We start from the raw sequence: 27,721 nt of genomic DNA, 5'->3' as shown, positions 1-27,721 counted from the left end.
TTCCCTGTGGTCAGCTATTTGCTTTCTTTTATCTCATTTAATTTAAAATTGGAATGTGTCTTTGATGGGCTGGGGGAAATGTAGATGTCTGTACCAACCTTGCATCCTCGGGACCCCTTCCCTGAAATAAGCATCTGGCAGAGGCTTCCTTTCTCTGCTCTCAGTCTGATGCCCGTGCCTTGCGCTCTGCCTTCCCTTTATTCGCATGCAGCTATGCGGTCCATGCGGGGATCCAGGTCTCAAATGTGTCTCTGTTGCTCTGTGCAGAAATCTCCCAAGGTTGAAGAGGAGGAAGAGGAAGAGACAGAAAAGCAGCCTGATCCACTTCATCAAATCATTCTACACTTTAGCCGCAATGCACTGACGGAGAGGAGGTCAGCATCACCATGGTGTTCTTCCCACAGGCCGGGGATAGTACTCAGTCATGTCTACCCCTCCGTGGTTAGCAGGGGGTGGGGCAGGAAGGATTTCAGAACAGACAGGCTCTATTCATGGCCACCAGGAAATGCCCGCAGGACAGAATTCTCAACATAATACGAGACAGACTAAAAATGAAACAGCCTAAAATTGTCACTTTACTCCTAAAGTCCATGTCAAGCCAATGCTGGCTCAGCTTTTAAGAGTCCAAGTATCTAATTAGTTCATTCATGCATTTAACTTGGCATTTATATTGTTTTTAGTAATTTTTTGTTGACTCAAGAACATAGCCTGCTAAATATTTTTTCTGTTGTTTCCAGCAAATTGGAAGATGACCCTTTGTATACCTCCTATTCCAGCATGATGGCCAAGGTACAGCTGGGTTCTCACACTTTGTCACAGTCTATCTTTAGACCTCTTGGAGCCAATCAAATTGTCATGAGAGCAAGAAGGCTGGGGCTTGGTCATGACACAGGTTCTAAGTATCACACAACTCTTGCACCATAAATATGCTGGTAGCTGGATTCATGGTCCAGTTCTAACACTTATTAAACATGGCCTAAGCATACAGATTGTCTTTACATTTTCAGTTAGTGACCAGGAGAGGCCAGGGACTTCGATCTGTGTGCAGATGAAGAACACAAGCTTGACACTAGAAAAAGGTTTCAGTGTCCTAGAGGAGCCACAGTAACTAGAGGAATGCTACCCAGAAGTTTGACAAACTCTAGAATACTGAATATACATAAGGAAACTGTCCTCAGATAGAAAAACATTCAGGAAGGAGGAGACAGATGCTGACAAACAGGAACTTCTATTGCTTTGTTCTGTTGTGTCTCATGGCCCTAGTACAAAGTGACAATTTAGGGTTTACATCATAGATATCCCACTCTTACTGTCACAGCCCTGGTATCTGTCTTAACAGGGACAACTCCTTGCATTCCTTGGTTCTTATTTGTATCAGAACTTTTTTAGGGAAGGGAATTCATATCTGTGCCTAAAACAGGTCACTGTTGGATATGTGAGTTCTGTGTTCTCCTTTCTTGTTCCTTAAGCCCTTGCTGACTGCAGAAATGGGATTTAAAGTGGAATGTTGCCCTGCAATGATCAAAATGTTCCTGCTTTTACAAGGTGCTGAGGTTCCGAGGAGTCTGTGAATGATAGCCTGTCCCCTGCTCTTGCAAAATATCATAGGAGAGCAGTCTGTGTTCATTAGACTCCTATAACTTGGTTTTCTGTCTTCCCCGCTCCATGGAATCCAGAGTTGTCAGAGTGGTGAGGATGAAGAGGATGAGGAAGACAAGGAAAAAACATTTGAAGTGAGTTTCCATAAAGTTATTAGAACCAGGGTCCTTGCAGGCCAATAGGCTGGGGCTTCAGAATGGTGACTGCCATTTGCGTATGAGGCTCAACACACTGCTGTGTCCTAGTCAACAAGTCTAGCCATAGCTCTGGTATCTGCCCATGTGACTAATAGGCAATAGGTGACCTGCTCATCAGCAGTATCCACTCCCAACTAGGTTGGTTCTGATGGGACAATTTGATGGGCTTCCCAGTTACTGTAGTTACCAGCTGTAGAAGGACAAATTTAAACAGCCTAAAGTGAAAAATCAAGGACATTGGGACGATCTATATTACTCTATCAATATAAGTTGGCAATAGTTTTTATTTCAAGGCACTATATGTAGAAGCCCAAAACTCCTAAAATTGCACAAGTTTAGGTCCTTGAGCTCTTTGATAGGCAAAACACCCAAAAATATAGTAAAAGTGAATGCAGGTGATTACAGTTCTGGTGACCAGCTGTGTCGGAACATGTCTGCAGTCTAATACGGGGACATTTCTTACATTCAGACAAATAATATTCAGTTGGCCCCTCAAACATGCTCCCTGTATAATAGAGCATTGAAAACAAATGCTTTAAATCTTGCCTTCCAAGGAATTGCATGACAGGAGATAGAAAAGCTAGAGCCCTGGAGGCAGCCAAGGAGGAACTTGTCTCCAAGAGAAAGACTTACAGCTTAGCTTGCCAGGTGGTCTTCCAGGAGAGACCGGAGCTGAAACAGTGGTGATGGACAGGTCTAGACCTTGACCTGCACTGCTTAGTTAGCTATGTAAACCCTTCCCTCATGCTAGGACCCTGAAGACAAAGACTGAGGGCATTCACTGGATCTTTCTGGTCCTCTTACCAAAGTGGTCATATTAAATAAATCTCCTTTTTCCGCTCTTCACTATTAAAATAATAATAACAATAATAATTTGTTTTATAATATCAAAGGTGAAAACACTATGTTACCTATCAGCATAAAGAGTAGAAAACCCACCATTAAAGAGTGAGGTAATTTATGCATAAATCCTTTGGGGATGCTAGGTCATGTCTGGAAATAAAATTTAGAGGTTTGGTTTATCCAAAGTTATATGCATTGCCTTTCTTAGGCTATTAAAGACTCATTCTCAGCGTACCTCACCATGTTGCATTTACTCAAAGGGAACATGGGCAGAAGGTAGGAATGGAGACCCGGGAGGGGCTGAGAGCAAATTTTTCTATATGGCTTGTTTTTCTAGGAGAAGGAGATGGAGAAGCAGAAAACACTGTATCAGCAAGCGCGCTTGCACGAGCGTGGTGCCGCAGAGATGGTCCTTCAGATGATAAGTGCCAGTAAAGGTGATGTCCCCGTTTCTAGGTAGACCCCGGGTGGCTAGTGCAGAGCTAACACACCATGACCTAATGTCACATTGACAAGCCTGGAGAAAGCCCAGAAGGTATATACTTTATCACCTCCTTCCTTGGTGATTCAATCAAATCTTCACCCTGGCAGGTGAGATGAGCCCCATGGTGGTTGAGACGCTGAAGCTGGGGATTGCCATTCTGAATGGAGGCAATGCTGGTGTGCAGCAGGTAATGTGGCATCGGGGGATGGGGAGGAGTTCTTCCATTTGACAGGTCTCACTGAAAACATTTCATTTGTTCCAAGAGGGCCACCCACAGTTGTTTGACTGGTATTTGTCCATAGTGGCCAATTATGTTAGAAGAGCACAAATAAAAGACAACAGCTGGGAATCTGCATGCCCGTGTGTACTTAATAAAGAGGTTTGTACCTAGGGTTAAAGGAACAAGACACTGCATTTTCCCTCAGAGCTTCCTGCAGAATTGTAAATCCTTAGGATCTTTCTGAAGCCCTTTAACCTGTGAGCTGCTGTAGCATGAGAAACCACACGTCATTCACATACCTGTTACTCACTCACTTATTCCCTATTCGTTAAACAGTTGTTCACTGATTGCTGCCGATGCCAGGTTCTGCTGTAAAGGCTGAAGTTATTACAGTGAGCAATGTAGATAAGGTCCTCAACTGAAATGCTCAGGCTAGAGGATTTTGAGTTCATGACCAACTCAGGCTACAGAGTGAGTGTGACTCCATCTCATAAACCCAATGGTCAGAGAGATAGCTCAGTGACAGAGCACTTGCTTAACATGAATAAGGCCCTGTATTCAATTTCTCAGACCACAAAATAAAATAGCAAAACCTCCTAGCTCACTGAGTACATTCTAGTGAGCATAAAATGAGACAGTCATTATTCAGACAGCTGCTAGCCATTCATTCAGTGTCTGAATTGCAGCTGGTTGAAGAAGGTAGGGATGCATGAGTAGCTCCTGAAGCAGTGGTTCTCAGTCTGTGGATCGTGACCCCTTTAGCAAACCTCTTTCTCAAAGAATATTTACATTATGATTCATAACAGTAGTGAAATCACAGCTATGAGGAATCAATGAAAATAATTTATGATTGGGGAGGGGGTCACCATGGCATGAGGAACTATATTAAAGGGTCACAGCATTAGGAAGGTTGAGGACCACTGTGACCTGAAGCATCTCTGTGCACAAGAAAGTGAGTTCAAACAGAACTTTAATGTTCATAAAGGTATGTCCCAGAGCCTTTGTAAGTCTCTGAATTCGTAACTACCTTACATATAATGCTTTCTTAGTCTTTTAATCTTCCCAAGAAATTTTCTCATTAAGAATTGTCATTTTTCGCCGGGCGGTGGTGGCACACGCCTTTAATCCCAGCACTCGGGAGGCAGAGGCAGGCGGATCTCTGTGAGTTCGAGGCCGGGCTGGACCGATAGCCTCTGAAACAATACAGAGAAACCCTGTCTCGTAAAAAACCAAAAAAAAAAAAAAAGAATTGTCATTTTTCTTTATGGCATACTTTTTTCTTTCTTCTACTACCACATATCAGCTAACTAACTTGCAGCAAGGTCATTTTTTTAATACACAAAAATTTTCTGTCACACCGAATTCCTCCTTTCTAAAAACTGAGAGCACAGAAAAGAAAGTAAAAATGTCTGTGCTTCCCACCAGGCCCATTGCTGTCTGCGCTCTTGGTCCTGTAAACAATACTCATAGAAGGAGCAATTGCGATTATACCTCAGCAACAATAAACATTAAGACATCGCCGTCCTAACACCCATTTACAAAATAATAAAAGACTTCAAACAAGAAATCCATAAATTCCAAAGTCTACTACTCTGTGCCAAAATAGCAAAAGTGATAAGCCTTTATATAACAGAATGTGACTGCCCAAGTAGATGCTTTGACACACACGTATTTTTCTTTAATTGTTATTATTACATGTATGCATTCATATACACATATAAATGTAACCTGCTAAGTCTATTTAGTGTTGCCCAAATATATGCTTTTAGGGCTGATCACTTGGTATTGGATCACCTATCAAGGGATTCATCCTTGGGGAAGATTGATTCCCCCTCATTAATCGCCTATAGTCATTAATTGTTGTCCTTCATCTAGGGATAGGACCTTCTGAGATTTCCCCCAAATGGATTAGCATGTCATCTGGTGGTGATATTGTTCAGGCCTTCTTTGGGCAATCTATTGTTGAGATGCCATGGGTGAAGCTTCCCTATACTATAGAGAAGACAGTCTCCCAGCTAGCATCCTGGTCCCCTTACTCTTACAGTCTTTTGGCCTCTTCTCAGATGTTCCCTGAGCCTTGGTATAGAGATTATATTTTCTTAACTACACCAGTAATTCTTATGTGTATCCCTGAGTCTGATTTTGTGTGGTTCTGTGGCAGGGGATTTGCCATTTCTCCATTAGAGTTAGGAAGATCACCAGTTGTGACATAGTTTTCATTGCTTCCTTCTGAAATGTGTCTCCTTTGCAGAAAATGCTAGATTACTTAAAAGAGAAAAAAGATGCTGGATTCTTTCAAAGCCTTTCTGGTCTCATGCAATCTTGCAGGTAAGTATGGGGAAACCACTCAGCATTCTTAAAAACAATTTAGGAGAAAGGGATACAGAAAGAGGTATACAAAAATCAACTACCTTATCATGGAATTGTTGAGAAGATTCAGCAATTACCTACCTTAAAATCCTAGAGAATGGATAGTGTTCCCTGGCCTTCAGGATTACATTCAAACAACATTGAGAGAAGAAATAATGCCCCTCCGCCACAAACATCTGTGGTTTATCCCTTCCCTCCCTTTCCCTTATTTCCCCTTCCCCTTCCCTTTCCTCCATTCTTCTCTCTCTTCTCCCTCCCTCTGTCCCTTCCTCCCTCCCTCCTTCCTATGTTAGTTTTCCTTAAACATGCATACCTCCAAAGTGAAGCCAAGAAATACCAGCAAAGAGAAGGAATACCTCACTCTGACTGAAGGCTGTTTTCTTTCAACCCATGAGACAACTTGCAATCTTTTCCCCCTAACAATCCTTTGAGGCTGAATGGGTATTTGGTAAGCAAACACTCTGATGTATCCATTTTGACAGAGGTCCATTCTGGCATGGGAACAAAATTTTGATACAGACTAAAAGGCAAAGCATCAAATTACCAGTGATTTTACCATTTGTAAACTGCCCGTCATGGTTGAACCCACTCTTGAATAAATATCCAAAAGTCCTGAGGCCACCACACTAGCTCATTTTTAACATGGCTAACATTCTAAGCAAAGTATCAGAAATCGAAGTTACAATTACTTAATTCATTTGCTCCCAACTATCAAGAGTTAAGATTGAACATGATGTCTTCCATTTGGACATTTGGAGTATGAACATCCTTTCAGTAGACTCCATAATCTTGCCAATCTTATTTGATTGTATAAATCAAATAAATTAATTGTGCCCTGAGGCAACAAGGAGACTATCTGAGCTGCAGCAAAATCCCTTGTTGTTAGTGCTCTCTCTCTTTCTCTCTCCATATACATGTATATGTGTACACACACACACACACACACACACACACACACACACATATATATATATATATATATATATATATATATATCACTACAGCCTATTGTCTCTCAGGAAAAGAAAACGTAATATTGCCAGACCTGACTCACTGAAGATAGAGTGGCTCCCATGGTCTCAGGGATGGTAAAATCAAGACCACTGAGTTGTACTTTGCTCATGAAATCTCCATTAGGTCTCTAAGAGCTCTCCTGGCATGCTGCAGCACTCCATACTGATAACTTTGTTTATAACTATTCATGATGACAGCACAGAGTGACAAGTGACATACACTTAATTGCCGGATGACTCATCACAGAAGTTTTAAGGCACTTTAATGGGTTTGGCTATTACACAAATAATACATATCTGTGAAATACTTAAGCAGTAGGAAAACACAAACATTCAACATGGGTGCTTAGAGGATAAAATGGCACTGACTCAAAAGCAAAACTTCAAAGCAACGATGTCCAGATGTCCTTTCCTATGTTCACCTCCCCATCTGCCCCATCCCCCAACCCAGCACAGCAAAATCCAAATAGCAAAATAGTAGGATAATTTGGGGTTTTAAGCAGACCCATTTTTATTACACAGGCTGGGATGAGGAAACGACAAACTAGAGCCTGGAGAGATGTCAGAGGAAATAAGAGCTTTTGCAGAGGACCTGGGTTCAGTTGCCAGCACCCACTATGGTGGCTTACAACTATCCATAAATTCCAGTTCCAGGGGATCCCACAGCCTCTTCTGACTTCCATGGACACCAGGCATGTACATGGTACATGCAGGCAAAAACCTTGCACACAAAAATAAACATTTTTTAAAAAATTAAAAATAAAAACAACAAATGGAATAATAGAAATTTTGTCATTTTCTGTTTAAAATTCCCCCCAAATTTCAGAAAAGTCATGACTCCCCAAAAAGGAAAAAAATAATAGGAGTGCCAGTATCTCTCTAGTCTACAACCATGTCCTCCAAATACTAACAGAATTAAGGCAAGTGTTAGGTCACAGGCTCAGCCATGCATGTCCCTAAGAGCAATACCTTTATAAACTTTTTGCTCCAGGACAGTTTTCAGACCAGAGAAGGAATTAAACTGTTAGGAAATGCTTAACTTGGAAATCATCTGATCCCACAGTGTTCTCATTCCCAGCCCAAGTGGTTATACCGGAGCTTCTTGCCCCAACAAAACTTGACTGTAACAAGGAAAGTGGGAGAAAATGAGAACAAAACAATTGCCAATGTTTCACAAATTTGGGGACACCACTCGGCAGAAGGCTTAATCTTAGCTGCTACTGCCTTTTGAACAATGAATGAACCATAAAAGAGTGTGGCTTTTGACATCTTCAGTTTCTAGCTCTCCTCCAATCCTCATCCTAGACACTAAGAACCACAATTCCCTGTGATCTTTAGAGAAAGTAGCTGGGCAAGAGGTAAGCATTGAATGTAGTTTAAGAAATCTCAGAAACAACTCATCTCTTCCTGATTTGGGAAGGCTTTCTAAGTCTTCATCCATAAGGAAGGACTCAGATTGAACAACAATCATCACTTCTCTATACATATGACAAAGTCTGTGAGCTGTCACATCCATAAACCACAGTGCTTGGCACAAACTTAGCACAGGCTTCTTTAATCATGCTGTTATATATTGGTCTGTTTATGATAATAAAGAGACAAAATAGTCTTTGTAAATACATTGACATTAGAAATCTATTTTCCCAGTGTGGTTAGCCCTAAACCTTGTTTTCTTTTGTCAATTAAAAGCGTCCTTGATTTGAATGCATTTGAGAGGCAGAATAAAGCTGAAGGCCTGGGAATGGTTACAGAAGAGGGAACACGTAAGTAATTAATGAACGCCAAGGTCATCCCATTTCTGGTTGAAATCTCAACTCTTTCTGATCAGAACCTTTGCATGCAATTTCTAAGTCTGCAAAGAATTGTTCCACTTAAGCAAAAACATTTCTATCTGCAGCATTGCTAAGGCCAGCATCCAGGCTGGATGTGTTCATAGAGATGGTTGTAATTGAAGAAAGTTTGTTACAGTGTTTATGTGCTTCTTACTTTGTTTTTTTTTTCCTTTTATTACCAGTCATTGTTCGTGAGCGTGGTAAGTGGGAGTCTCTAGCCTGAGTGCCTACCATGTGTGCAAATCCTAAGAGATTGGATTTATTGCTTTGGTACAGACTCATCTTAGGTTTGGTGGCTGCATGTCGGGTTTAACCCAGCAGTTTGATGCTTAATTAAAAGAAGTGCCTTTTACCTGTAAAGCATGGGTTATTATGGCCTGTGAACCACTGGCTGCTGTTGTCCTAGTTGTTCTCATTATATGATATATCTTGGGGCTAAACAGTTTACTGTTTGGGCTGTGTACTCTGCAGCATTGGCTCTCAATTAGTTGGGCTTATCAACAGTAGTCCAAAGGTCCTTTTCCAAACCCTTTGTCATTTTTGGAATCATTTGCATTAGAAGTTATTCCTTGTTGAGAAGCCATGCAAATACTGATGTGTGTGTTATGTTTTTAAGGTGAAAAGGTACTCCAGAATGATGAGTTCACACAGGATCTCTTTAGATTCCTTCAGTTGCTTTGTGAAGGACATAACAGTGGTGAGTGCAAACAACTGACTAGTCAGGGGAAAACAGCATTTGTGTGCACAGTTCTCTTTCAGTTCAGTGGACTCCGCTTGATTCAAATAGTTGCTTTCTGTCCTAGTTACTGTTCTGTGACTATGAAGAGACACCATGACCAAGGAAACTCTTATTTTGGGACTTGCTTAAGTTTTAGAGGGTTGGTCTATGATCATCATGGTGGGAAAAAGACAGGTATGGCACTGGAGCAGTAGCTGAGAGCTTTATATCCTGACCCACAGACAGTAGGCAAAGAGAGCAATGCTGGGCCTGGCATGGGCTTTTTAAACTTCAAAGTTCACTCCTGAAGACACACCTCCTCCAACAAAGCCACACCTCCTAATCCTTCCCAAACAGTTCCACTAACTGGTCACCAAGCATTCAAACATTGGCGGGGGGGGGCGGGGGCAGCATTCTCATTAAAAACCACCACACTATCCAAATTCATCTAGTCTTTAGTAAGAAAGGCTATATAAAATGACTTATGGCTGCTATTATTTAGTGTCACCAAGGCTAAACCACTCCCAGAATCACCACTCCTTTCATATCTCCTCTTGTACCTCATTGTGTTTTAGGTGTCACAAGGTTGTCTGGGCTCACAGTAGAACAGGATCTGTGAGGTCCCAAATATATTATCTCTGTGAGTCTTGCCACGTCTAAGCTCAGCTAAGAGGGTGCCCCTGACTCCCTTTGGTATAACGGGCCTTCATTCTGACCCAGCACTGGTATTCTCAGACTTTCAGAACTTCCTGAGGACTCAGATGGGCAACACCACCACTGTGAACATCATAATCAGCACTGTGGACTACCTTCTGCGTCTGCAGGTGAGTTGGAACCATAGGCCATGGTGTATGTCATCTACAGTTAACACAAGTTAGCAACAGCTATGTAGAGCCAGGGAGGCCCAGGATGCAGATGTTCCTCAACAGAACTGTATCTGATAAACCAGCCATATGGTGGAGATTCATTTCATGGACCTAGCTACCAAACATTGTAGTTTAATGAGATGATACACTATAGTATTTTGGTTGTTTACTCTTGAGATTGTGCGGTTCATCCTGAGCTATCATTCATGACTCCTGACTATGGGAGAACATCACACCATAAAGAGGTAGCTGAAAAAAACAATACTCAGAATTTCAAGTACAATTTCAACTGAATCTATGTCACTTTCACACCATTGTTAAATTGAAAACTTATGCATTAGACCTGCATATGTCAGAGAATGTTTATATAGTCTGACCCTCAAACGAGTTGTAATCTATGTCCCCACACTTAAGGGAAGTTTTAATTCCTAAAACATGTGTTCAAAGACAAAGTTAAAGGACTATTAATTATGAAAGTATCTGTTATAAAAGCTAGGTTTAGGTTAGTGTTGTCAGTGAAGACCCAGCTAAGGGGCCAAGAAAGAATGATTATTCATAGGAATAATCATGATTATCTTCAGTGGACATGGCTCACTTTGAATGTTGTATATCATAGTCTCCCAGACACTAAAGACTGTGTGGCTTCCTTATGTTCCTCCCTGTGGAAAACTATGTGTCCATCTCTGTCCATCTTCACAGCTCCTGTCATAGCAGAGGTGTAGAGATATGGGATTCCTCTAAATTCTTCTTGTCCATTGAGTTTAACTTCCTTAAATGCAGCCCAAGAAATGTCAAACTCTACTGTTTGCTTTTAGGAATCAATCAGCGATTTCTATTGGTACTATTCAGGAAAGGACATCATTGATGAATCTGGACAGCACAATTTCTCTAAAGCTCTGGCAGTCACCAAGCAGATTTTTAATTCTCTTACAGAGTACATCCAGGTAGGTGCTAACGAGGACAGAAGTGACAGCAAATAGAACATTTTTAGCATCCTCATTTTCTGTATTCTCTAAAGAGTATTTGGATGCACATAGTGCTTGGCCTATGTACTCAGCCCCAAATACTGACATTATTTCTTATCTAGAAAAAGGAACCATTTGTGCCTGTGTCTGTGAGAACCTATACTCTGTGATCCCTACTGGGACCTGTTCATGGTGTTATCACACTTTATTTTAATTTACATCACTATATTTTGCTACCCTTTCTAGACTGACAATTTTAAATGAACAAAAAATATATTCGCTTCAAAATTCTGATTATGTATCAATATCTGATGTTCTATAAGCATGAAGAGTGAAGTAGAGAAACTATTTATGGAATTATAGAACAATGGCATAAGTGATATCCTAGTAGGGATTTAAAAAAATTAGAAACAGAATCCAGCCTACCTATGACTACAACCCCAGGGTTTAGGAGGCTGAGGCAGGAGGATCTTGAGTTTGGAGCTACTCTGGGCAATACAATGAGTCTCTGTCACAAAATCAAATAAGCAACAATAACAATCCAGAATCTCTGAGCTCTTATTATGGAAGAAGTAATAACAGGTGGATTTCAGGGTGAGTGCCTTAATTTTCTAGTATTCTTTCTTTCCATAACACCTTCTATTCATTTCCTACAACAGTCTACCTACTGTCAAGAGATGAATGATGTATGTAGGTAAACATGTCTATATAATCAGTAGCCATATCAGCCTTCTGTGATATAAGATTTTGAAGCATAATTGAGACTTCATTTTTATGTTATAATAACCAGAAAAATCATGAATATTTGCTCATTTGTCTGTGTTCTCTTCTTAGTTCCTAGGAAGAATATATTGTCTCTACCATGAAAGAGCTTATAATGTAGTTGAAAATACATATACATAATGAAAAATATTTGATATGAGATGATCACATATACTTTGAAACAATCATATGTATTATGCCTCAAGTCATAATTATTATGCACTAAACATGTAGAAATGGAATTGAGGATAGCCTCAACAACATACTGACACTCAGAGTCTGACAACAGAGAAATTTTAAACACATGTATGAGTTTAATGGAAGACAAAACTCTTATGAACCTCAGGGCTAAGTGTTGTCACAGAGACATACAGACTCTAGATAAATAAAGAATGATGTATATTGGTCTTTTGGAGAAGTCATGGAGACAGTATTGTAAGAGACTTCATGAAGAATAGTGTCAAATAGTTATTTCAGTTTGTTGTAACTGAAGAAACAAGGAAAGACATGAGCAATGTCCCATCCCCTTCCTTGTGTACCTTCATTTCCTTCTTGCCTCATTCTCTAAGTCAAAAGTAAATCTCAGAGTGTGGCTCTTTTTTTATATCGTGGAGTTGAAATATGTTCTATGAAAAACATTATCTGGAGGATAAGGCAGGGTGATCACAAGTTTAGAACCAACCTCGGGTAGAGAGTGGGTTCAAAGACAGCTATGTTAAGGAAATCCTGTCTCAAAATTCAGCAGTAGAGTGACTGCCTTGTATGTGTGAGGCCCTAGATTCAATCCCCAATATGGAAGGAAGGGAGGGGGGAGGGAGGAAAGAAAAAAAGGAGAGAGAGAGAAGGGGGGCAATTAGATTTTCATCCAATATCCATATCATGAGGAACTAGTTCCCTCAGATCTTATTCATAGAAAAACATAAAACTTAGTATACTACCTGAAATTTTGAATTTTTTATGTAGCAGAGTTAAACTATTAAAATTCAAAACAAAAAAAGAGAGAGGGGCTTCACTAAGTAAAGGACAGTACTATCCCACCCAAGGGTACAAGGGTAGTTATAGGAAGGAGAAAGTTATCAACAAAGAGATTTCTCCTGAAGTACTTAATACAAAAAAGAAGCTTGCATTCTGTAAATGCATATTTCTTTCAACAACCAGTTTTGTTCCAAAATGAACTCATTGGCCTCTGGGGACAAGAAATTGAACATAGATAAACAGTGATTTGGGATAAAACAGTATGATTTGGGAAAGTAAACAAGATTTCTTCTCAACTTTCTCTTGACAGTCCTACCGGGAGTCCCATTCTAGAGGTGTAGTATGAGTGCCCTTTTTGGATATTTCTTATTGAAGAGAAATTTGGAGATTGGTTAAAGTTAAAAAAAAAAGAGCAGACTATGATGGAGAGTTAATAATAATCATAAATAGGAAGGTTATTATCATGGAAATGCAAACTGGTAACTAAGTCATCCCACATTTGGCTTTGAGAAAAAAATATCTGAGATGGTGTTTATATCTGATGTTTACATTAGTATGAAAATCCTAGAAGTAGTTGATCACTGGGATTATTACTAAGATTCTAAACCTCGATTAGTCAGAGGTCATAACACTTATGTGTAGCTTTTCTTGAAAGCAACAGGTGGTAGATTACATCTGGTTTACATACTGTGGTCTCCAACACCCTTGATTTCCTTAGAAGGCCTTCCAGTGAAAGAAATGGGTTAATAGAGTGTAGAGTAACACCCTTCAGCTCTGCTTTAACTATAATATTTAACTATTTTGTTAACTATATTCTTCCATTCTGAAGCTAAAAGATAATCAGTGGGCTGTGAAATCCACATTCCTCCCCCACCCCACCCTTAGATAGACTTTCCTATAATTGGGAAGAATGGAAAGTATCCTGGGAAAATACTGAAGCAAAAAAATACATGAATTTGGAAAGCACTGCCCTTTCAAATGCCCTCCTAGGACAGGCTCTGAGTAACTCTCCTCTCTCCAGGGCCCTTGCATCGGGAACCAGCAGAGCCTGGCTCACAGTAGGCTGTGGGATGCAGTAGTTGGATTCCTCCATGTATTTGCTAACATGCAGATGAAGCTCTCTCAGGTACTGTGGCCTGTTCCCCTACATACTTCATTACTGTGAAATGTTGGATTAATTCTTGCCCTTTGGACTTCCCTCATGGATGTGGCTGCTTAATCAAAGGCTGGAAAAGCCAAGCAGATTAGGTCTCATTCTTAAAACTGAGGACCAAAATGGGAAGCAGGGATGAATGCCTGGGGGTGGGGAGATCCCAGAGGGGCTTTTGCATGAATGCAGCTTCTTCCTTCCTTATGTCCCACCAACCTATTATTTTGTAACTGCCTCAACACTGCTTTCCATGGTACTAGTCCCCTTCCTTGTCATTGTCTTATCATTTTAGAATACTATGCACCCACCTTTCTCACCTGCCAAGTGTTGCATGTCTCTGTCACCCACAAATGCTCCTCCCTTCCCCCCACCCCGCTTCCCTTTCTTCCCCATCTCTACCTCCACTGCTCCCCATCTCTCTGGCAAGATGAATCAGAATCACTCAGAGCATTTATTATGAACAAATAAATGTAGCATATGCAGCAGCTGATCACCTCTCTCCATGGCAACACATGAGGGAGCACTTCAAGATGTGTTTCAGACTGATTAGAGAGACATTTGCAGCATTAATTTAAATAATGTACATCCAAAAATTTCAAGGCTATCATACCTGCCTCCTCTCTTTTGGAATGTGCTGTGTAACCCTTCATTTCTTTCCCCTTTTGACTCTGGCCTTACGGGAAGAGAGTTCTGGGGGGACTACTAATTTGGCAGTAACATGTCCATATCTGTGTCAACCATGACAGTGTGGTCTAGAGGTTCTGGAGACCACATCAGTGACTTTTGGAAACTTATGCACCACTTCTGGCTTTTGGTTTCATCATCTATAAAATACCCACGGTTAGAAGGAATAGCCTCTGAGGCCTCCTCTCAGGTCTAATACTCTGTCCTGCTATGTTTTTATCTTTCTTTCAAATGTAGCTGTGGCACACAATGGGTAGGAAAGTGTCCCTCAGGAATCTAAATAGCTAGGCAAAGAGGTATGTTTTTTCATAAGAGAGACAAAGAATCTGTAAAAGAAGGGTGGCCCTAAGAACGTTTTCAAAATTACCTTCAGATTGCTGTGCTAAGCATCATTTTCTAATTTTGATTTCACCCTTAGATAAGGTCTTCATATTCCGTCCTATACATGCCAAAGGGCTTGCAGCACAGAGCTTGCCCCTCAGTGCTCTGCCTGTCTTGCTTGAATGAAAACAAAACAACATCAAGACCAACCAGAGGAGCATGCTGTGCTTACATATTATTTTAAGACCTCAGTGACACCCTGATCACCACCAACTAAGCTAGGTTAAACTAATCCACAAAGAAAGGAGAATCTACTTGGTAATCCAGTGTTTCCTTGTGACAAAAATATGTCCCATGAAGCTCATGGAGGTAGTCCTCCAGTATAGAACATGACAAAGTAAACTTGAGAAGGTACCTGATGACTTTTCAGTGGATGGGGCTGTTAGGTTGTGTCGAGTAACAGTCAGTATGTCTGCCATAGGATCGCTGATGGATGAATCTCCCTGCACTACAGGCAATGGGTAAAGCCACCTTCACTCACAGCAAGAAGGGAGCTCATTCGTGACTTTGATGCAGCCTTCACCTAACCTTCCCAGAGCAGGCTCTCCTTGCTCACTGCTCTGGACTTTGCTAAGGGATCAGATAGCTCAGGGTATCTCCTGTTTCTGTTCTAGGATTCCAGTCAGATCGAGCTGCTGAAGGAACTCTTGGATCTCCTTCAGGACATGGTGGTGATGCTTCTGTCCCTACTGGAAGGTTGGGCTGTTTGGTATAACTAGGCATTCACATGGTTGTCATTGGTCTGAGCACTAACCTTACTAATCGCACAGATTAGCCTTCTGGCAGGTCACTGATGTCATAAGGCATTGGTTAGAATGTCAAATTTTCAGAAAGAAAAAAAATGAGTGAGGGCCATATGGTCTGATGGACAAAGCCTGACACCAACTCATTTGATGCCAATAGGAAAGCCAGAATGAACTGGGGAAAACTTCCAAGCTTTGCCCCTTCCTATCCTCTCCCTCTCCCCATTGCTTTTCAACACATCTGGCTGCCAGTGTGTATGCCAGCCATCTAACTGGTCAAAGGGGATCAAAGGGACACCATGTATCCCTATGTATTCTCAGAGATCTGACAGTGGAATGACCTCCTAGGCCATGGTATGGCCATTTCCCTCTTGCCCTGGTTTCTTCTCCCTTGGCTCCTGGTGGGGTAGTTGTTATGGCTTGCTTCTCTCTATTGTCAAATCATCATGGTCAGAAATGAACTGATTAATTTGGCACATAAGTCTCCTAAAAAGAGCTATCTGTCTAGTTACATGATAGCTTGGGTTCATTTATGTATTTGTATGTCTTTTTGAACCTGCCTCACAGGAAATGTGGTAAACGGAACTATTGGAAAGCAGATGGTTGACACACTGGTAGAATCTTCTACTAATGTAGAGATGATCTTGAAATTCTTTGACATGTTCTTGAAACTTAAAGACTTAACCAGCTCAGACACCTTCAAAGAATATGACCCGGATGGTAAAGGGATCATCTCCAGAAAAGAATTCCAGAAGGCCATGGAAGGTCTAAAGCAATATACACAGTCAGAGATTGACTTTCTCCTTTCATGTACAGAAGCTGATGAGAATGACATGTTTAATTATGTTGATTTTGTGGAGAGGTTCCATGAGCCAGCCAAGGACATAGGCTTCAATGTGGCAGTGTTACTGACAAATCTCTCTGAACACATGCCAAACGATTCTCGCCTGAAGTGTCTACTGGACCCAGCAGAAAGTGTGCTAAACTACTTTGAACCATACCTGGGTCGAATCGAGATCATGGGTGGGGCCAAGAAAATTGAGCGTGTTTATTTTGAGATCAGTGAATCCAGTCGAACTCAGTGGGAGAAGCCTCAAGTGAAGGAATCCAAGCGGCAGTTCATCTTTGATGTCGTCAATGAAGGCGGGGAGCAAGAGAAGATGGAGCTGTTTGTGAACTTCTGTGAGGACACCATCTTTGAGATGCAGTTAGCATCGCAGATCTCAGAATCTGACTCAGCTGACAGACTGGAAGAGGAAGAGGAAGAGGGTGAAGATTCTGCTTATGCGATAGAAATGGAGGGGGAGGAGGAGGAAGAGAAGACTTTTGAGTCAGCCTCTGCCTTTGCGGTGGCCTGTGCCTCAGTAAAGAGAAACATCACCACCTTTCTGAGGAGGGCAACCCTGAAGAACCTCAGGAAGCAGTACAGGAATGTGAAGAAGATGAGTGCGAAGGAGCTGGTGAAGGTGTTCTTCTCTTTCTTCTGGACACTGTTTGTGGGCCTCCTTCACTTGCTCTTCTCTGTCTTGGGAGGGATCTTCCAGATCCTCTGGAACACAGTGTTTGGAGGGGGGCTTGTGGAAGGGGCAAAGAACATCAGAGTGACCAAGATCCTAGGCGACATGCCTGATCCTACCCAGTTTGGCATCCATGATGATGCAGTGGAGGCTGACAGGGCAGAAGTGATTGAGCCGGGTGTCACCGCTGAGCTGGTCCACTTTGTAAAGGGTGAGCCAGGAGATACAGATATTATGTCAGACCTCTTTGGAATCCACTCAAAGAAAGAAAGTGGCTTAAAACAAGGGCCTGAAGTGGGATTGGGTGACCTCTCTGAAATCATCGGCAAGGATGAACCCCCTACATTAGAGAGTACTGTGCGGAAGAAAAGGAAAGCACAGGTAAGCATAATCCTTGTCTGTCACCCTTGGGCCCATATGACTACAACTATATCTTGCAATCAGTACATGGTTGGCACAGGTAATAACACTGCACTAATGCTGCTTCACTCTGCCAGTCCAGATTCACCAGGTATGGGGACATTGCGTTTTAGATGAGTGTTTCAGTGTTTTGCCATCAAGAGGACTTCTAGTCTATATGTAGAGCTTGAACATACGATGATTTGAAACCTTCACCTGCTTCAGACTTTTATTAGGTAGTGTTGGTGGTGCACAGGTTGATTCAGTGAAAGCATAGAAAACCAAGTGTAATGCATAAGGATATTTCTAATGAGGCATATTTCTATATAATATATATATGTATACATACATACATATTATGAGGCAGCATTTCTATATACCCTGAAAGCTCTGATGAATTCCATTTCACTGAAGCTCTATAATAGATATGTTCTGTTTCCTTTGCTAACTCTATAATCCCAATAGATAAGAGTTTCATTATCCGGAAAGATTACTAAACTCTAACACTTAGCAACTTCATATGATATTGATGATGATAATTACTACTATTTATTGACAGCATATTATGCCAGTGAGTCTGATCGTGCCTGGAACATTTTTATCATCAGGGCTTTGAGTCAGTCAGCTAGATCAAATGGATAAGACAAAAGTAACTTAGAGGCCATTGGACACAGGATGTTCTGGATGTTCCCTTCTCTTGCAACATCCAACTCACCACACCACTTTAGCATCAAAGGAGGAAGTGAGGTTGCAGACAAAGACCGTATCACATCCATTCATTAATTCCATTGTCACCTATTGACATGTTAACAGGCACATGTCACTGTTCTGAGGTGTGAGAGTGATAGCAGAGCAAGCCTTTTTCCTTGTAATTTTATAGAAGACAGTCATTGAACAAGTTGGTGCAAATAAGTATGCTAGAAAGGAAATATTGAGAAATGAAGGAGAGGTGTGAAGAGCCAGGGAGGGAGGCAACAGCATAGGTGTTCTTATATTTTGCGTCACCTTTCTGTCTCATGACACAGAATCATTTGATAAAGACTAGAGATTAACTCAGGTACCACATGCACAAGACTATGTTCTGGTTAACAAAATAATAAGTTTACTTTCATGGAACTTAGTCTTTAGTGGGAAAAGATAACAAGAAGATAATTACCATTGGTGATGTTTGTTCAGGTTAATAACCAAACTAGTGGGTTAGAAGGGACATGATGTAACCATCTAGGTCAATTCCTGATAGCATTTACTATAAACTGGGCAGCCAAAACAGCTCCTGAAAAAATATGATTTGAGCCAAATCCCGAATCTTTATAGACATATGGAAAGTCAGGGTTTCATGATCCAGGCAGAGGGCCAGACTACTGAAAAGGATCCAGACTCCTTGCCATGGGAGGAAAGTTTGAAGCATTTGAATGGAAAACAGTAAGTCAATGATGGAGAGAAAGTCAGGACCCTACAGGATAGGCTGGCCTCGCTGAGGAGCTTGCTTTTACTCTGAGTGCAGTGGCTATCAGGGATGACCTGTGTCCTTCCTCCCTCCTGCTTCCATAGGGCTCCTCGAGGTTTAAGTATAAGTTTCCTGCTTGAGTTGAGTAAATAATGGGGGGGTGGACACAAGTGAATTTTCAGGTTTGAGATCTGTCTCAGCATCTCTACATAGCAGCAGGTTAGATGTACAGCAAGATACTTTACAACCTGTAATCCTGAGAGAAGCTGAAACGGGACACACACACTCACACACACACACACAGACATGCTCTCTCTCTTTCTCCCCTCTCTCCCCCCTCTCTCACACACACACACACTCATACACACACACTCACAGACATGCCCCCACACACACACACAGAGGTACTAAGTCTTGTAGTTCATCCTGGACCTGTCTCTCTAAGGAAACCTTGACTGGTTGCTGTTTTTTGCTCTAGGCAGCAGAGATGAAAGCAGTGCGTGAAGTAGAAGGAAAGGCTGAATGGGAGAAGGCTGAGTAAGTTCCTGGGGGTGTGGGCTACTCTGCCTGCTATGCTGGATAATGTTTGATGGCAGCTGCCATTCTATAACTGTGGGAAATAGAAAACCTCACTTCTATCAGCGCAAGCAAAGGTAGTCTACAAGCCCTGGGCATATTTATTTTTTAACCTCAGCTCTATAATGCATTTATTTTATTTTGTTTTTCAAGACAGGGTTTCTCTGTATTGTTTTGGAGGCTGTCCTGGAACTTGCTCTGTAGACCAGGCCGGCCTCGAACTCACAGAAATCTGCCTGCCTCTGCCTCCCGAGTGCTGGAATTAAAGGCGTGTGCCACCAACGCCCGGCGTATAATGCATTTATTAATGTTATAATTTCAATAGTATATCAGGATTTCATTGACAGAACAAATTATCAAACATCCACTTTTAAAAACTTCACATAACGGTGGTGGTGGAGGATCTGTGATTATTGAAAAACTACTATATGGCAGGCCTGTACTTTTAGACATCACATTTAATTCCTGCCCAAGTTGGTGGGAGTAGGTACCACCGCTAATCCTAAAAGGTTTACTTAGTAAGGAAAAAACATTTTGAAGGGGGAAAAAAGGAGTTGTTAAGTGTAATTCCTAAACAGCACAAACTCATATGATACCCAGTGTATACACTGGATCATCAAAATGGTCACTAGTTATTGAATATGGATTTCATGCCCAGCGAGTGGTTTGACTCTTAAGGGCCAAGCTTCTCCTGCCTTTCTCCTACATGCTGAGTCAGCATCTCACCCTGCAGCATGGAAGACAGAGAAAAGGAGGACAAATTCAAGGAGGAGGGACAAGCTGAGTACCTGTGGGCAGAAATGACCGCGAAGAAGACACGACGGCGTGGCCAGAAGGCTGACAAGCCGGAAGCCTTCATGGCCAATTTCTTCAAAGGCTTGGAAATCTATCAGACTAAGTTACTGGTGAGTTCTCTGACCATTGTCCCTTCCTTCTAGAGGCACTAGTCTGGTAGATCTCAGAGAGCTGGCCACTGATTTGTGTCACTTTTCCTTAGACACGCGTCCTCTGCTTCCTTATTCCCATTCTTCTCCTCCTTTTGTTTATCTTCTTTTTTCTCTTGTGTTGAAGGAAACAGGGGCTTACCTGGACACCACACCCAAACATTTTCACAGGGACTTAGCTGATTGTGGTCCAACAATTCAGTAGATCAATCAACTGGGATAAAGAATAAAGTCTCCTGTGTTGGGTTATGTTGCTCAATTAGCCCCCCAAACATCGTTGCTGTAGGTACAAGCAAACTTCAGTATAGTGTGTAGTGTTCTTTTTCTGACCAGTTGCCCCCTGAGATTCACTTGCTGCTCACCCAGGAATACACCTTAGCTGGCACCATCAGTGACGCCCCATGCAGTGTCAAATTCTCCCCAGCTGCTGTAGGTCCATCCTCTGGGTGCTGAGTTTTCCGGGGAAGATGGCAGTGAGGAGAATGGTACACTCCGAGAAAGTGAGTGAAGGAGGTTTCTAGGGCCGTGACTCAGAAAGGGCTAAGAACTCTGGGCCACAGTCCGGCTGCATCGTGTACAGGGGAGGGGACTGCTTGACTCTCTGCTGATGGCATGCTGAGAGATCTGGTTTACTAGGACACGGTTCAAGATACGGTTCTTTTGGACATTGTCTTAAGCCATTTTTAAATAATCCACATTTCTGGTTCCCCTCAAACAACTTGTGGTTGTGCTAACAAGACCAGGGCTTCCCTAGAAGAATGGGAGCTGAGACATAGATGTCTCCCTGTAACCTCTACCCAGGGCACATTTCCAGTATCAGACAGGGCAGTTCTCCTTCCTACCCTTGGCTCCTCTACCTCTGCTTATCCTTTTCTTTTCAGCACTACCTGGCCAGGAATTTCTACAACCTGAGGTTCCTTGCTCTGTTTGTAGCCTTCGCTATCAACTTCATCCTGCTTTTTTATAAGGTGATACTTCATTGTGGGGTTATTTGCAAAATAGACAACAGACTAAGCATGCTATATGTGGGGAAAACTATAACCAAAACTGTTATTCTTACTTGGAACAAACATTTAATGTCTAAGGAAAGAAGACACTGACCTTGAAAAAAATATACAATATTTAGCATGGGAGGAATGCCGACAAGAGAAGCAAATTAGGAAACTGTTTCAACTATTTGGATTCCTGTTTGATTTAATCTCCAAATATCGAGCATATCCGATATGCTAGATGCCATGGCAGGAACTATGGAACATTTTGAAATAAATAATGAATACAGTTCTTTCCTTGAGGAACAGGATAATCATAGGACCCATCAGTGTTGACACATATGAGAAACCATCATGAAAAAATAATTAGTAAGCATTAGGAACAGAGGGTCCCCTCACCATAATTGAAGGCTCTGAACATGGATGAATGGGTATTGCATGAATGGATGTTAATGGAGCAAAGACTGGTCCTAGATTCTTGACATAGTCTGCTTTTCCCCGTCTTTATTCTGGTTTTTGATTAAAACCAGCAATCCAATTTATTATAAAGCAGTGTTTTGTCTACATCAATCAACCTTCAGTTTAACAAATTATGGACTTTGGTTGCCCAGAGAAGAAAAGTGGTAATCTATAGTAAGGTATGTGTAGTTGGTTTAAACATAGTGAGGGGAATCCATCCATCCAGGTAGACACAGCCAGCAGGCATTTGAAGCTACAAGATAAAAGCTTGAGAGGCATAGAACTGAGAGTCACTTGTAGAAACAGAAGGGGAAGCCATGAATAAGAGGGAGAATGGAAACTACAGAATGTGTATGAATGTACTTGAGCTCTACATGGACCTGTTGCAGCCTTCTCCTTCACCATGGGACTACAACACAGATAATAAAAGGCCCATACTTTGTTTGCATTCTTTTCAAGAGATAGGATTTGTCTCTACTTAATTCTTATTTACAACTATTAGAAACACTGGGGATTCTTATCAGTAAGTTACCTAAAGGACCCATTTACTCAGCAGGTAACATTGCATGTATTAATAACATAAACTCTATAGGGAGAGCCCAGTGACTTAGGCTCCTTCTGATAGATATGGGTGTGTGTCTTGGGCCAGGTCACTGAAGAACCTTTAGAGGAGGAGACGGAGGATGTTGCAAACCTGTGGAACTCCTTTAATGATGATGATGAGGAAGAAGCGATGGTGTTCTTTGTTCTTCAGGAGAGCACGGGGTATATGGCACCAACACTGCGTGCCCTGGCCATTGTCCACACCATCATCTCTCTGGTCTGTGTGGTGGGCTATTACTGCCTGAAGGTGAGCACTCTAACCATCTGTCACTCTAGGCTTTTCTGACTTCTTCAGGAAGAAGTGTCATTTTTGAGTTCCACCAGTTCTTTGTCCTCTAAGGTGCTAGAAGAACAAGGCTGGTGGGACAGTACAAGTGCTGTCACTCAAGCTGCTTATAACCGCAGGCGCTCAATCACCAACTTGAGGCTTTGAAATGAAACTCTGTGAAGTGAGCTATAGACAATCCTGCTGTAGAAGTACTTCAAGCACCTCTTAGTATCAGAGTCAGTAGGCTAAGGCACAAATGAAATTAGCCATGAGAACTTCTTGTGGTCTGTGAGTTGCTCATAGGTTTTTATAAAAAGTACCTTTCCATTAGGTTGTAGCCATTTGAGACCCAAGATGGATCTCAGTTGTGTGTTCCTGTTTCAGTTATATACAGTAACAAACCACTCCAGAGTTTGGTGTGAAGAACCATCATTTTCTCTCTCAATCCTATTGACTGACAAGAGTTGATTCATGTTCTATGTGAAAGGGCTGTGTCTGCAGCCTTTTGGGATCTCAAATAGGTGAGAATGACAAAGATGGAGTAGGAGTTCATCTCCCCTCTCTCCATGGAGACACAGAGCATCTCTCTCACCACATGGCCTCTCCCTGCAATCTCTGCAGCAGGACAGACTTCACATATGGATGACTTAGAATTTCCTAAGGAACACAGAAGTGTAAATGCTAGCCCCTCTTAAGAATTAGACCTGGAATTAGCCACATTGTCAGTGTCATTTCCATCGCCCTCTATTGGTTAAAGTCACATGATGACTCAGATTCACAGTTGCATTTGTAGGTTGCTCATCTTTAGACACTACTGCAGGTACATCAATCTTCAATCACTGAGTTTTGTGTTCTCTGTTCGTTTCTGTAGACCATGATTGTATGCTACTTTTCTTGTTGCTGTAAAAATATTTGTCTTCTTTTGGATCACAGTTTGAGTGTACAGTCCATTATGGTGGGGAAGGTATGGCAGTGAGAGATGGTCTAAGCTGTGGTAGCAGGAAGGTGAGGCAGCTGGTCACATTACACTCACAGAAAACAGCAAATTCTGGTGATCCACTCACTTTCTCCTTTTTATTCAGTCCAGGACCCGAACCCATAGGATAGTGCCACCTACTTTCAGGGTGTATCTCTCCTATCGGTTAAACCTCTCTTGAAACTCCTTTACAGTCAGGCCTCAAAGCATCTTCTTGTGACACTAAGTCTTGTCACGTTGACAATAAAGGTTAACTAGCACACCAATTTTATAGTTTATTTTTATTACATTTTCCCCTTTAATTTGTTATGTAGGTATCATCCTTAACTATACACTAAGTTATCTTCTTGGAAAGAATTTAAGAAATTTATCCTATCTTTGCATCCCTTTCTTTTACTGGTGAAATAGCATCATGTGAGAACTCCATCTTCCCTCCCAGAGAGAACATGTCCTTCCCTGCTATACTGAGTCTGGCACTGTAACTATTAAAGTGTGGACTCTGGAGCCAGGCTGACTAGATTGAACTCATAACTGTTGTCCCATGTGACCTTCCTAGTGCTGTTTATACATCAAAAAATGAGTATTAGAATAATAACTGACATTCTGGGAAAATAAATGAGTTCATATGTACAAAAATACCCAGAAGCATGTTTGCTATTTCTGGATCTGGAATCCAAGAGCTTGTGGGATGAGGTGCAAATATACTGTTGACATGTAGAAGACATAGTGGATTAAAATTAAAAATATGTACAAATACCTTGGACAAAGCAGAATGCTTGGAGTCCCAGATATCAGTAGTAGACTACATCTTGACTTTCACGTCATTTTCTAGAGTCTTCCAGACAGCAGAGAAGCTTCTGTTCTGTTTCCCTGCCCACATCATCCGTGAGCCAGCAGCAGCCACCGATTCTTCATGGTGTGTCATGCCTAATATTAGTCTCTTTACCACCTTTCTATCATTGGTCTTTAGTGTTGGCTGCTATTGTTGGGGGGCAGGGGGCAAAGGGGCAAGAAGTAAGTTTTTACAAATAATTCTTGCCCTTTTGTGTCAGAAATAGCAAAGTGTGATATGAATGTAATGACCTTTGAGGAAAAACATTAAAACATAGTTTAGAAATTAAAGTCCCAAAGATGTCACCAAGTAATTAGAGGCATCCTAAAGGAATGAGATACCCAGGCAGTGTCTAAAAGATTATTACTTATTTTCTTTGCTAGAAGAGGTCTGGCTATTCTGACTCCTCATTTCCTGTTATTTCAATGGCATTTTCTGACCACACTAGACTACATAGTGAATTTTAGACCAGATTGGACTACATAAATGAGATCCTGTCTTTAAAGAGTTACAGTTATATACCACATCCACCCACCTACCCCATTAATTCATGGTTTCAGCTACTCTCAGTAAACTGTGGTTCAAAAAATTAAGTAAATGTTCAACAAATAAACAACATACAAATGTTAAATTGTCATTTTTTTTGTTGTTGTTTTTCGAGACAGGGTTTCTCTGTATTGTTTCAGAGGTTGTCTGTTTCAGAGATTGTCCTGAAACTCACTCTGTAGACCAGGCTGGCCTCAAACTCAGAGATCCGCCTGCCTCTGCCTCCCGAGTGCTGGGATTAATGACGTGTGCCACCAATACCCAGCTAAATTATGTCATTTTAAGTAGTAGGATGAAACCATATACAGTTCTATTCTGTCCTATTTGGAACATGAATCACCTCTTGTCCAATGTATTCACATTGTATACTCTCCCCACTTGCTAGTCCCTTAGCTCTCTGTTATCACATTGACTGGCAAGATCACACAGTGCTCATATTCAGGTAGATCTTACTTTACTTAATAATGGCATCCAAAGTGCAAGGGTACTGATACTGGAAATGCTGCAGTGCCAAAGAGAAGACGTAAAGTGTTCAAGTGAAGATGTGGCAGTTCTTAATATGGGAAGAAGAAAAAAGTCAGATGAGGTTGCTAAGATCTACCATAAGAGGATCTTCTACCCATGAAGTTGTGGAGAGGAAAAGAAATAGGAGCCAGTTTTACTGTCATGCCTCAGCCTGCAAATGTCAGTCACAGTGTGTAATAGGAGTTAAGATGGAAAAGGCCATCAAATTTATATATGTCTAAGAAAAAGCATAGTGCATACAAGTTTGGTTCTATCCATGTTTCCAGGGATTCCCTGGGTGATTTGGAATGTGTCTCCCACAATAAGCAGGTCTATTGTGTAAGAGAGTGACTGAAGTAATAGCAGAAAGAAGCAAGTTTGCAGGAAAGAAGAAAACATCAGTATGTAACAAGTATCCCCAGAATCCTCAGAACTCAATTACTGTACCTACGTAGACACAGTTCATGTACTATGATGTGAGTATAAGCCTCACTACTAAGTGCCTGTTGGGAATCTGTCACACATGCCTAGGGCTGACAATCTGTTCTAGAATAGTTCATTGTCCTGTTTCTTGGTGTAATTCTAAGCCTGGAAGTCCTAATAGACAAATCCCATTCAGGCCTGGACCCAAACATGGTCTTTTCAAGACTCATGCATGTCTTAACTGTGTCAGCTGTTTAACCTTAAAAGAATGGCCCAGATCAGCTCAACTTTTGGAGGGGTAAGTGTATTAGTCAAGGAGTGAGTTTTACTTAGTATTGACCGTATAACTAGTTACCTTAAAAATCCCAGTATAGGAATTAGAGACAAGGCTCAACAGTTAAGAGTGCTTGCTACTCTTCCAGAGGAAGAGTTTGAGTTCCAGTACCCACATGGCAGCTCACAATGACCTGTTACTCTAGTTTCAGAGCATCTGATGTTCTCTTCTGGCCTCTTTGGACACTAGGCATGCAAATGGTACACAGACATACATACATGTATTTAATATATATAAGTATATATTAAAATATGCATTAAATCACAGTTTAAAGGGCTACTGCCATTATGCAGGAAGGCTGATTTGTGGCAGGTCCTCGGAGAAGGTGCATTAGGCACAAACCTCTAGGTAATGAGTGTCTTCTCATTTGTAGGTGCCTCTGGTGGTATTCAAAAGGGAGAAAGAAATTGCCAGGAAGCTAGAGTTTGATGGTCTATATATCACCGAACAGCCATCTGAAGATGACATCAAGGGACAGTGGGACCGTTTGGTGATCAACACACCGTAAGTGCCCTTCACTCCAACCTATAAAAGCAAAAGTGTCTATGTTATCGCCAGGGGCAGATGACATGCTCTGATGCCAATGTATTCACAACTATGAAAATTGTAAGAGAAATGATTGTAGTGAGAGTAAAAAATAAAAGTGAACATATAAGCAAAGGCAACCATGCTAAAACTTTTGGTTGTTTCAGTTAAGATATACATATTAGATAGGATCCTGATTCCAGGGGAATTACTTCCTATTCAAAGATGATTAAGGAACACTGAGAGGCAGGTCTTTAAAGGTACAACCAAACTAATCAGTCTCTTGGAAGAGAAGGCTTTGGGGGAAATAACATAAACAATAAAACCTAACCTCTGTCCCAGCCTGAAGATTCTTGTCCATCTCCTCATACAGGGAGAAACAACAAAAGTGGTTTAAATATATTTTTCTCATTTTTTGTCATCTAATTACAGACATTTTGGGTAACATTAAGTAATTTAGTACTTTGAGAAATGTTTTGTCTGATTATCCAGGACATGTAAGTTCGGGACAATGTGATACAGTGTGAAAGTACTAGTAAAAACAGGCTGTTCTGTTTCTAGAACTTACCTGAGACAC

At 41.4% G+C, this 27,721-nt stretch overlaps 1 protein-coding gene across 4 annotated transcripts in view; it reads left to right on the top strand.

The window, feature by feature from the left end:
• The window catches only part of Ryr3 (ryanodine receptor 3), a 527,473-nt gene that overhangs the window by 486,059 nt on the left and 13,693 nt on the right, over nucleotides 1–27,721 (top strand). For 3 of the 4 annotated variants that reach the window (XR_005877312.1, XM_040746007.1, XM_040746006.1), the window contains 19 exons: nucleotides 268–374; nucleotides 738–789; nucleotides 1,677–1,733; nucleotides 2,977–3,076; nucleotides 3,231–3,310; nucleotides 5,595–5,671; nucleotides 8,416–8,489; nucleotides 8,741–8,758; nucleotides 9,175–9,255; nucleotides 10,012–10,100; nucleotides 10,958–11,086; nucleotides 13,866–13,970; nucleotides 15,674–15,755; nucleotides 16,370–17,700; nucleotides 19,644–19,702; nucleotides 20,475–20,646; nucleotides 21,567–21,653; nucleotides 22,783–22,983; nucleotides 26,993–27,123. Coding sequence is in view for 3 of the 4 variants with exons in the window: in XM_040746007.1 (XP_040601941.1) it covers nucleotides 268–374; nucleotides 738–789; nucleotides 1,677–1,733; nucleotides 2,977–3,076; nucleotides 3,231–3,310; nucleotides 5,595–5,671; nucleotides 8,416–8,489; nucleotides 8,741–8,758; nucleotides 9,175–9,255; nucleotides 10,012–10,100; nucleotides 10,958–11,086; nucleotides 13,866–13,970; nucleotides 15,674–15,755; nucleotides 16,370–17,700; nucleotides 19,644–19,702; nucleotides 20,475–20,646; nucleotides 21,567–21,653; nucleotides 22,783–22,983; nucleotides 26,993–27,123 (3,032 nt within the window). In the remaining variant the exon portion in view is untranslated. The remainder of the gene's footprint in view (nucleotides 1–267; nucleotides 375–737; nucleotides 790–1,676; nucleotides 1,734–2,976; nucleotides 3,077–3,230; nucleotides 3,311–5,594; nucleotides 5,672–8,415; nucleotides 8,490–8,740; nucleotides 8,759–9,174; nucleotides 9,256–10,011; nucleotides 10,101–10,957; nucleotides 11,087–13,865; nucleotides 13,971–15,673; nucleotides 15,756–16,369; nucleotides 17,701–19,643; nucleotides 19,703–20,474; nucleotides 20,647–21,566; nucleotides 21,654–22,782; nucleotides 22,984–26,992; nucleotides 27,124–27,721) is intronic. The other variant, XM_040746008.1, reaches the window with a different exon arrangement.

The sequence above is a fragment of the Mesocricetus auratus genome, unplaced genomic scaffold (genome assembly GCF_017639785.1).
Source record: "Mesocricetus auratus isolate SY011 unplaced genomic scaffold, BCM_Maur_2.0 Super-Scaffold_100004, whole genome shotgun sequence".
NCBI lineage: Eukaryota > Metazoa > Chordata > Mammalia > Rodentia > Cricetidae > Mesocricetus > Mesocricetus auratus.
The sequence above is the reverse complement of the archived record's forward strand: the minus strand, read 5'-3'. Positions and strand labels throughout refer to the sequence as shown.